The 11606-nt window shown below is 48.5% G+C and overlaps 1 protein-coding gene across 4 annotated transcripts in view; it reads left to right on the top strand.

The window, feature by feature from the left end:
• The first annotated feature begins 1884 nt into the window (after nt 1-1884).
• TBC1D9B (TBC1 domain family member 9B) overlaps nt 1885-11606 on the top strand; it is a 44086-nt gene continuing 34364 nt past the window's right edge. For all 4 annotated transcript variants that reach the window (XM_082835448.1, XM_082835446.1, XM_082835447.1 and 1 more), the window contains exons 1-3: nt 1885-2064; nt 5078-5188; nt 9418-9536. In XM_082835448.1, coding sequence (XP_082691574.1) covers nt 1947-2064; nt 5078-5188; nt 9418-9536 — 348 coding nt within the window. In that variant the 5' untranslated portion in view covers nt 1885-1946. The remainder of the gene's footprint in view (nt 2065-5077; nt 5189-9417; nt 9537-11606) is intronic.

The following is an 11606-nucleotide window of genomic DNA, read 5'->3' as shown; positions in this document are numbered from 1 at the left end:
GACACTGACACCAGGACACATTTGCTAGCCTTGCTTCCTCCAAGTAAACTGCATTCTCAGGCTCAGAGAGGTCATAGCCCCATCAGCACAAGAGCTGGTTTACTTCCCCAGGAGACCAGAATGGCATCTCCTTGACCCTGATTGGCTTGGTTGGAAGCACATGGACATCACCAAACCACTATGGTCACAGAGGTAGAATGTGCCATTAGCTAAGGCCAACATGGGCTCTACTTCTGCAGCCCAGGAGTGCATTCAGCTTCACCTGAAAGATAGGAGCTGAGAGTTGTAAGGTGTGGTTGCCACAGCAAAATCATGATGCTGCACAGGAAGAAAAGGATGTTGGGGCAAAAACAGCCAATGTCCAATACATGTAGAATAGAGTTGGAACCTTAAAGGTCTGGACATTAATATTACCTCTGCCACTTATTAGTATGAAATTGGCAAATCACTTCACCTGTCTGGATTTCAGTTTTATCTCTTTAATATGGATCTTAAAATATCTACCTCGTAGGGTAAATGAGTGGGGATTGGATTTAAAATAATGAAAGTAGGCTTAATATCATATATCCAGTAACAGTCTAGTATCTGGAATATATAAATAACTCTTACAGCTCAACAATCAAAACGCCAACCGGGGTTTCCTTGGTGGCGCAGTGGTTAAGAATCTGCCTGCCAATACAGGGAACACGGGTTCGAGCCCTGGTCCAGGAAGATCCACATGCAGCAGAGCAACTAAGCCCGTGTGCCACAACTACTGAGCCTGTGCTCTAGAGCCCGTGAGCCACAACTACTGAGCCCGTGAGCCACAACTACTGAGCCCACGTGCCACAACTACTGAAGCCCGCTCGCCTAGAGCCCGTGCTCCGCAACCAGAGAAGCCACCACAATGAGAAGCCCGCGCACTGCAGCGGAGTAGCCCCCACTCAACGCAATTAGAGATAAGCCCATGCAGCAACAAAGACCCAACCAGCCAAAAATAAATAAATTTATTAAAAAAACAAAACACCTTAAGCCTCCAGGGATGATTCTAAAGTGCCCCCTTCCCTCTGGCCTCCTTCCGGATTCTGGCGGCCTCAGGCCAGATCCTGCATCCCAATTAGCCCTGGATATTCTGGATTCATGCCTATTGCCCCAGACGGCATTTAACTGCTCTCTCGTTCACTCAAAAGGGTCAATGTTTGGACTGTGAGGCGGTCGACCCCTACAGGCCAGCACTGGGAGAGCAGGGATCCACATCCCCAGCCTCCCTTTGCTGCCCGCCCCATACCCGTTCAGAAGCCCCTGCTGGCCCCAGGGCAGGCCCTGCCCCCGACCCCAAGACCACTCAGCCTCAGTGATCCCATCTATAAAGTGAGGGACTGCACTGGTTTCTGAAGACCCTGCCAGCCTCAGAGCTTCCTGACAACCTGTCCTGGACTCCCGGAGGTTCTCTTTGTCTTAGGCCCAAGTGCCAAAATTGAGTTACCAAAATCGACTAACCCTTTTCCAGCCACCCTTTCCAATGTTAACACGCACTGGCTTGCCCTGCACAATCAGCCAAAACTGTATCTCCAAATGCTGTTTCTCTACATTTTCCCCGCAAACCCTGGATGGGTTTTTACAAAAGGCCAGAAGCCCTGCTATCTGTGGACCGTGGACTCAACCATTCCGGCCAGAGGCGCGTGGCCCCGGCACCTGGCCGCTCCTCCTAGATGAGGCTGCAGCGCAGGGGCCTGCAGCGAGAAGGGCGAAAGTGAAGCGGACACGGCCGGGCTAAGCCGGCCTGTGGCCCGAGGACTGGGCGGGTGGGCGGGGCCGGGTGCGGAGAGCGAAGGGCCCGCTGGTCCCGGCGGCCGCAAGGGGGCGCCGCCCGCTCGCCTCGCCCCGCCCCGCCCGCTCGGCTCCGCGCGGCGACTACCGCGGCGCTTCCGCCTGGCCGGCCACGGCCCGGTGTGAACGGCGCCGCGATGTGGCTGGGCCCGGAGGAGGTGCTGGTGGCCAACGCGCTGTGGGTGACGGAGCGGGCCAACCCCTTCTTCGTGCTGCAGCGGCGCCGGGGCCACGGCAAGGGCGGCGGCCTTACGGGTGAGAGGCGCGCGGCGACCGGGCCTGTGGGCGTCGCCGCGGGGCGGGCGAGGAGGGGGCGCCGGGCGGCGGGGCCCAGGACTAGCGGCCCAGGACTAGCGGCCCAGGACAGGCCCAGCCTCGGCGCGTCACTGCGGACGCGCACGTCAGCGCGTGCGGCGGGGGCCTGGGGGCGCGAGGCCGGCACTGAGTGGGGGGTGGGAGGTAGGAACGCGAACCGCGCGTGGGAGGCAGGGACGGGGTGGGGTGGTGCGAGGTGAGGACGGGGCCAGGGACTCGAGGAAGACAGATGTGCTCGCGTTAGGAGGCGGATGGGGAGACTTCGGTCAACCAGGGCAGCCAGGAGAAGGCTGGAGGCGGCCTCTGCCCGGACTCGCTGCCCGTGAGCTTCCCAGTGCTTAGCGGAGGCGTGTGCCGCTTCCTGGAAGGGGATTTCACAGCTGAAAGTCCGCGAGATCTTCTGGTCTTCTGCTTCAGTTTCTCCAAGTGCCTCCAAGGAGGGGTCAAGTGATACAAGCATTCGTTTTCTTTTGCCTCCTTCATTCCCGACTCACCAAAGAATTGCCTTTTCAGCAAGATCAGAGTTCTCCCAGCTGCTGCTGGCCTCAGCCCCCATCCGTCCAGCTTCTCCTCACCCACCTTTCCTGCTTCTTGGTGCGTTGGAGCTGCAGACCGAGGCTTAGCCGAATCACCAGTATATGTGTTCCGGTGAACCAGCCAAGGTGCCTCTTTGCCCGTCTGGGTACTACACAGGACTAGACTAGACCGGCACCTCCTGGAGTGTGTGGCATTTGGGATCCAGGGGATGCCTACTGGGCATTCCCTCTACAGGGGTTGTCCAAGGTCCCTCATGCTCCAGGACCTGCCCCAGGCACTCCCAAGCAGACCTGGGTCAGTCTTAGGGCCAGACCAGTGCCTGCGCTCCTCGGGTGGCCCATTGTTGCCATTTAGGACCTCAGGCCCAATGTTGACAGGTCTTCCAGTTATCAAGAGAATTTTCTGTGAAATGTCCTAATTTTAAACATTAACAGCTAATGCAGTCCTACCAGATGCAGATAGAAGCTTCCCATAGGAGACCTCTTCCGTCAGTCTTTCCTGGGCCACACCTCCTGATGTGGAAGAGACTGTACCATTCCCAAGAAACCTGTTCCCTTTGGTGCCTTGAGCTCTTTCCCAAAGGCCTCTAGAATCACAGGAGCCAGTGCTGGACCTGCCTCCTGGACTAGACTGTTCAGTGGAGGTTAGACAGCAGCTCCTCTGGAGAGACTGACCAGTGGTCAACCTTGAAGCCCAAGTAGAAAAGCAATGCTTGGGCGACCAGTATCTTTGGTTGCAGCAGCATACCGTTGTGTCAGATTTCAGGGCTTGTTCTGTGCTCTGTTTCTCCACAGATCATCTCAGCAGGTGGGTGGGTCCCTCTGTGCTCTGCTTTCCTGTACAGAGAAGGCCCTTTCTACCACACTCATCTCTCCATGTCCCCCAAGGCAGAGCTCCCCAGGTCCCCCCTGATAACCACACCTTGAACTCTCTGCTCCAGCTAGGTATGGTGAGTCCTGGCATGGCCTCTGGCATGGCCTTCCCTGTGCCATCATGGACATAATGGCTTCTTAACCACTGTCTCCCTGGGGGAGGAACAGTTAGTGATGTGGTTTTATTCAAGCTGTCTTTTAAAAACAGATACCAGCCTAGATTCTTCATTGAAGAATGTGATGAGATGGCCTGCCCATTAAAAAGTTTTCAAGTCTTGCAGTATGGATATGCCAACAGTATAGGAATTAAAATAAAATTTCTGAGACCACAAGAGAAACCTCAACACAAACAGTAAAAAGCAGTTTATTCCAAACACTGATAAGGCTTGAATATGCCGCTTTAACTGCAATTTAGAGAGGCATTTTAGAACATTTCAGTAAAACAAGTGAGAGATTACAGACTCCTGACTTGGATGTATGTGAAGAGTACCTTCTTTTGTAACTGGTTATTTTATTTATTAGAGACTGGAGGGGGGAAAAATCAAATTAAAAATGGAATATGAAACAGAAATGTTAAAATCGAGCAATAAAATCAATAGAAATTATTCTGATATCAACAGGAAAATGGTAACAAAATATTTTCAGATCATACCAAAAGTAGCTCTTCATGAAAAGGAAAAAATAAGTTTCAAATAGGAACAGTGGACAGGCTTTTATGTAGCTGGATAATTCAATAAATGAAGAAGAATGAATCGAATAGTGGTAAAAGGTAGACATTTTCTCTAATTTATTGGGGAAATAGTGACATTGACAAATGTCGATGACATTGTGATGAGAAGGAAAACTTGAAATGCCCTAAAATGCTTCAGTTCAGAGGTGGAAAAAAAAAACAAAACAGAATCGATGTTTTCCTAAATTGGACAATTCTAAAAATTTGCATGTTCTTTTTATTCATGACTTTTGAGGCTACATTATCTTCCTGTTGTTGATGTGGAAAATGATGTTACAAAATCATTGTCTTATGAAGAAGGCATCAGAGTACACAGCCAAAAGGCCGCACATGTCAGAGAAACATGTCTTAAGAGATGTGTCTGGCAGTTAATAAAACATACTGTATTATTTTTCTGGATTTTGTGATATTTGTAGTATTGTTGTTTTTAATTGTCATTGTTGTACTTTCTCATTCTGAAGAAATACTTGTTTTCAAACCTGATTTTGTATTTTTCTTGAAGAGGGCCTCCCAGATCATCTAAGCTTTGGGCCCCATAAAACCTGAGTCTGTCCCTGACTGCAAGTATTTCTGAGTCAGGAGGACAAGCAGAAGCTTCCAGGAAGAAGTGGGAGGGGATTTTTTGATAGGGATCAGACACTGGCTGAAGGCCTTTGAGGAAAAAGAAGTAATTTAACGGACCAGGGTAATGTAAGGTGTTTCACCCTCTTGGCTGGGGCTTTGGGGGCACTGCTACCCTCATGGCTGCCTCCAGCCAGGCCCAGCTCTCAGCCCAGCCCTCCCTCACCCTCCCCTCTCTCTGCCCTGTTGCCAGGTCTTCTCGTGGGCACCCTGGATGTGGTGCTGGACTCCAGTGCCCGGGTGGCCCCTTACCGCATCCTGCACCAGACCCAGGACTCGCAGGTCTACTGGACAGTGGCGTGCGGTAGGTGCCCTGAATCACAAGGGGTGCTGGGCAGGGCCTGCCCCAGAGAGGGAGGGGACGCAGCCTGCATTCCTGCATTGGACATGGCCCACTGAGAACCTGATGCTGCCCCTTGTTCAGACAGCACAGCCCAGGCCAGCATCCAGCTTAGGAAGGCAGCTCAGCTGTGCACAGATGCAGGGCAAGAGGACATGGGCCCCATGAAGCCCTGCGTGCCTCTCTGAGGGCTTGGCCTTGGGCAGTGTCCATGTTCTCCTGCTAACCTTTTCTCAAGGCGGATACAGCTTATCAGTATTCATGGACTACATTTTTTTTAATTCACCTACTCACTAAAAGTTATCTATAAACCCCAAAATCAATACTTGTGGTACTTTTGGGGTCATTTGTGGACATCTGTGGAAATGTGTGTCTGCAGAGCAATGAAAAATTTGAGTCACCAGACACACAGGTTCCCAGCTGAGGTGGAACAAGGCATCCTTCTGCCTTCTTGCTTCAGCTCTCAAACCATAAACATGTCTCCTTTTAGAAGTTTAAGCACCATGCTTCTCACATTTTGTGTTATCTGTTGGTGACTTTGCTGTTTAAAATGGCCCCAGGTATAATGCTGAAGTGCTGTGTGGTGTTTTTAAGCGCGGGAAGCTGTGATGTGCCTTATGGAGAAAATACAAGTTAGATGAGCTTCCTTCAGGCATGAGTTACAGTGCTTCTGGCTGTCAGTTCAATGCTAGGGTATTAAAAATATATATTAAATGAGGTGTCTTTAAGCAGAAAGACATATAAGACAAAGTAGTGTATTGATCGGTTGGTGAAAATGTTGTGACCAGAGGCTCGCATGAACTTAGCCCTGTAGCTCCCCTGGGAGCAGTACTGGCAAATTCAGTGTTCCAGAAGACTTTGTAGAACATAACCACTGTGAATAACGAGAATCGCTGGTAGTTGTCCTTCTCGGAGGACACACCCACCCTCCCAAGAGTCCAGGAGGAAGTCCCCTTTCAGCCTGGCTGAGGTCCCTGGGATAAAACAGCAGTCATAGCTGGCACTCAGACAGCACTTCCTGCATGCCAGACATGTGAACCTCCCAACAACTCCAGAAGGTGGAACTTTGATTTTCCCCATTTTGAAGATGAGGAAACTGTGGCCCAGAGGGGTTAAGTAACCCTCCCAAAGTCACACAGAACCACAGATCAGACCCAGAGCACCTGTTCATGTCCACTGTGCTGAATATCTCTCTCTGCTAGAAGCCACAGTGTCACTGTCCCCCAGGATAGTGGTTTTCCTTGGAGACCTGAGAAGTGATGGGAGTGTTCACAGCTGGACTCCAGCTTGGGGGGGGTGGGGGGAGAGGTCAAGGGGTGAAGGCACCCAGGTGCCCAGAGTGGGGCACTGGCAGGAGAGAGGCTTCCTATGTGGTAGGGCCCAGGGCAGTTGGTGTGTGCCTGAGCTAAGATGAGATGCTTCACTCTAAAATGGGCCCTTGAGATGTTCATCTTTGTCTCAAGGTGTTCCTTCTCAGGAGAAGGGCAGTGGTAGTGAGAGCAGCCTCTCTGTGGGGAGAGAGGAGTATGGCTACTCCGTGGGGCCTTGTGGGAACCCCATTGGTGGCATCAGGGCCTGCTGCTGGGGAGGGACCCAGATGTACTGTGGAGCCCCTGCCCTGGTCAGGGCCCTGTGCTCATCTGCTCATGCCTCTCTGTTTTTACCCACCACCTCTCTTCAGCTCTCCAAAAGCAGACACCTACTGACACCTGCCACTGAATCTCCACTCCTTAGACTGCCATTAAAGGACTTTTCAGGGTCTGCCTGCCTCCATTTCTGTCTTCCTCCCCCCACCAGCTCACACCTGGCCTTCGGCCAGACAAGACACTTGCAGGGCCTGAAGTTCTTAACTGTACCTGTCCTGGCTGGTGTACCTACAGCGTCGCCCCATGTCTACTTTACTTCCTCCTGCTCTGTTGAGTACCTACGCAGATGTCACATCCAATGGAAAACCTTCCCAGATTCCCCGGACTCATGTACCTACCCTTCTCCCTCCTCTAGACTTGCCGTGTCTCCACCAGCACTTTTGCATTGAAGGCTCACTGGCTCTCCCACTAGGCCAGCAATTCCTTGAGGGTGTGGGCAGGTTCTGCAGCTGGGCAGCCTGGATTAGCGTTATGGTGTGGTCACTTCCCAGCTAGGTGACCTTGGGCAACATACTCAACCTCTCTGTGCCTCAGCTTCATCCTATAAAATGAAAATAACTGTACCTGTCTCCAAGGTGCTCTAAGAATCAAATAAGATAATCCATAAAAAGTTCTGGAAAACAGAAATAGCACTTAATAATTTAATTAGCTATTATATTTTTTATTCCCAGTACCTAGCATAGAGATGGCATAGTTTCAGTGTTTACTTAGTGCTAAATGAAGATTGAGTTGCTTTTAACTAATAATTCTTTTAAGTGAATATATGTAAATATTTATAATTAAAGTGCAGACAGATCCACACAGGCATTGTGGACAAAATTCCTCTGTTTTAGGCTGCCGGGAACATGTGTGTAAGAGGGTTGCATCACATGCAAACTCAACTTCCAAATTCAAATGTGGGTTCTTAGCAAAAAGAGCAAGAAAGAAAGAACTCACTTCACGTAACAACTAGACCTTGGCCTCTGTGCACTAGGGAAAGGAGGCCATAATAGATATACAAAGAAAAATGAAAAAAAAATAATTTATGGATGATTTAGGAACTTCCAGAGGTAATTTCTATTTATAGTTACCTATTGTTATGATTATCACTGTTGTATGATTCTGGGTTTAATCATTTTCACATGGGCATCCTCCCACAGACCATGGGAGAAGGTCTTTCTGTGGAATTGCTTGTTAGGGTGGTGAGCCTCTTGGGTAAATGTAAAGAAACAAACAAATCAACCCTAACCAAGTCAGGCTGGACTGTGACATGTGACAGAGCAATGAGCAGATGCCTGGGCCAGAGGAGATGACAGGGACCAACTCAGCCTGGCCAGGGCGGGGTCAGAGCTGAGTCTTCAGCTGATGGAAAAGTTGTAGCCAGGTAGTGAAGGATGGGGTGACCAGGGATCAGGCGCCCAGCAAAAAACGTCTGTGGTCCACAGTCATGTCGGACTCACGTCTTTGCTAACACTCCCTCCATGCCGAGTGTGTGGGCCTGCCGTGGTCACAGAAGCAACTGGGCCTTCTGGGTGCTTACAGTCCACAGACTGTCCCACCCTCAGCTGCTGAAAAGGAAGCAGAGCCTTCACTCTTTTTCTTATTCTTGTGTTAATTCATTCAGAGAAGAGTTCTTAAGTGCAAAAACCCCATGCCAGACACATGAAAAACCCCAAAAAGTGGGGTGCCAGAGGGGCAGGGGAAGCCAGGCCTGGAAGGGACTTCCCTCATCCCTTCAATTTTCCTCCTGGGACCCCTTTTCCCAATTCCCTGATGGAGGCAGAGAAAACAGCTGCCTCACTCTTTGGGAGTGGCAGTGGGCCGCCTCTCTGAGTTCTCCCATTTCCACTGGGCCTACAGTGCCCACAAGAACCCCTCCCTGAGGAGGGCAGGGACCCCCTCCTAGGTGGGGCAGAAACTGGGGGCCAGCCAGACACTGAAAGGTCAGACAGGGGTTCCTGGAAGAGACGGGATCCAGGTTGGGATGTGAACTGGGATGAGGAGGAGGAGGCAAAGACCTGGGTGGGACATCTGGCTTCAGAGAGAGGGATGAGCACCTCTGGCCCAGCAGGAGACCAGCCAGCCAGGGGCCTGGAGTCCTACAGGAAGCTCCAGCTGCCATCTGTGGATGCCTGCATTCTCAGGAGAGCCACAGTCACCTATACCAAGTCTGACTGTGTCTGGCTAATCAGCTGTACATGGAAGACCACATTAAGTCCTTTTATCTCGAAGAAAAGTAAGTAAGCAAACCTGCAAATGTATAGACTATTTCTGGTAGGGCACAGAGGAAACTAGCAGTCACTCTTACTCTGGGCATTAGAGGGAAGTTGAGGCTTTATTTTCCTCATGACTCTGTAATTCTATTGGAATATTTTTATTTTGTGTTTTTATCAGGACCATTTATGACTTTTGTCATATACATGAAGAAGGAAAGAGTAAGCAGCTCAAAGGTTGTAGTCACTTTGGTATAGCAAATTAGGTCAGCCATTTTAATCTCTCTTGAGTTTATATTTAAGGCCTGGTGATTTTATGATTTTCCTTTTCTTTATGCCACCAAACCTCTCCTAGGTTCTTCCCGCAAAGAGATCACAAAACACTGGGAATGGCTGGAAAATAACTTACTCCAGACACTGTCCATCTTTGACACTGAGGAAGACATCACCACCTTCGTCAAGGGCAAGATACACGTAAGATTCACTTTCCACTACTGGTTCTCACTCTCTTCTCTGGGCTACCAGTGTTCACCTTTGTCATCTTCTATAACTTTCAGAGAACACCGTGTAGTTCTTTCCCCCATTAAACAGAGATGGAAACGAAGGGGCTGATCTTCTTTTAGTGTTGAAAGGGGCAGTTGAACTCATTGTATGCAGGCCCCATCTACTGGCCAGCCACCGGAGTTTAAGCTTAGCTGGGAGTTTCCATTCCCTGCAAAGGGCCTCAGAGCAAATATGCAGATACACAACTCTGATAGCCAGTTCCTTGGCCAACAGAGGAAGAAGTTGGAAATGACAGGATAATTTTAGGTATATTTCTATTATAAAACTAACATTACTTCAAAATGCACAGACACTTTGACCCAGCAAGTCCATTCCTTGGAATTTACCCTACAGTGTATTCATATGTCCAGAATGACGTATGTATCAGGATGTTCCCTGCAACACTGTTAGCAAAAAGGCTGGAAACAATGCCTCCCAGTCCCACGGTAAGAGGGGAAGCAGCTGTTCTTTCCTCTGCAAATTGAGAGGGCTCATACTTGCTAACATAGCATTTATTGAGTATTTTCTTTATGAGTACTGTGCTGAGTACTGTATATTCAGGGGACTTGGTCAGTCATATGTGGTATTCTTAGTGGAATATTTTACAGCTAGCAAAATAATTATGAAGATTGTAGCAATGTGTGAAAACATCACAGTGATGTTTAGATTGTTTCCTCTTTAGTGAATAATTACATAATGAGCATTTATCTGAGTTATCTGTGTGTGTGTGTGTGTGTGTGTGTGTGTCTTTTTCTTTCTGTTGGATTATTGCCTTGGATTAGATTCCTCAGAGAGGTGTTACCAGGTCAAAGTTTCATGATGCAAACTTACTTTGGGCAAGCCCTTGTGACTTCATTATACCAGAACCTCCTAGACCTGGGCAGATGGCACCAAGAGTTCCTCAGCAGTTCTCTGTGTACCTTGGGGTTCAGGGTGGGACCTGTGTTGCCTTTCTAGTTCCAGGAAAATAGACAAAGAGAGCAGAGGCAAGTCTTCACTCTCCTAATGAGCCAGCTGGGCAATAATAATAATAACAGCAACATTATGGAATGTTTCCCTTATGCCAGGCCCAAACAAACTAACCAACGGAACAGAATAAAGTTCTAGATGAGTCAAAGGAAAAAATGGAAATTAGAAAATATTGAGGGAATCCCCAGGCCATCCAGTGGTTAGGACTTGGCACTTTCACTGCTGGGGCCCAGGTTGAATCCCTGGTCAGGGAACTAAGATCCTGTAAGATGCGAGGCCACAAAAAAAAAAAACAAAAAAACTGAGAACTGGGCAATTATGGAAATACTACTGTTTATCAGAATTTGTGAGATGTAGCAAAAGCAGGACACAGGAGGAAATTTAAAGCCTTACATTTTCTGTTTTATAATGTGAGGAAAAGAAGAAAGGGTGGAAATTAATGAGCCAGGTGTCCAATTCAGTACGTTAGAACGCCAGAGAAACAAGGAAATTAGAAAGAAGGAAATATAGTTATCACAAAAAAATACTATTCGCTGAAGACTCAGATTATAGTTAGCATTATTTAGCAATAAAGTATTTTTTAATTAAGATAGGTACCTTATTTTTTTAGACATAACACTATTGCGTATTTAGTATACCACAGTATAGAGTAGACTTAAGTTCTATATGCACTGGGAAACCAAAAAATTTGTGTGACTTGCTTTAGTGTGACATTTGCTTTATTGCTATGGTTCAGAACCAAACCTGCAATATCTTCAGGGTATGCCTGTAACAAAGGGAAGAAGTTAATTCCTTAGAAAATAAAGGAATGATACAGAAGAGCAACAGGTCCAAAAACAGATGTAAAATATAAACAAACCTGTGGCAAAAGTGATCCAGGACAAAAGAGAGAAACCTCAAATAAGTAATGTTGGGTATGAAATATGATAGCATCTATTTAAAACGCAAAGTTAGGGGCTTCCCTGGTGGCACAGTGGTTAAGAATCCACCTGACAGTGCAGGGGACACGGGTTCAAGCCCTGGTCTGGAATG

The sequence above is a fragment of the Leucopleurus acutus genome (assembly GCF_964270905.1).
Source record: "Leucopleurus acutus genome assembly, chromosome: 3".
NCBI lineage: Eukaryota > Metazoa > Chordata > Mammalia > Artiodactyla > Delphinidae > Leucopleurus > Leucopleurus acutus.
This window is presented reverse-complemented; position numbering and strand designations above follow the sequence as displayed.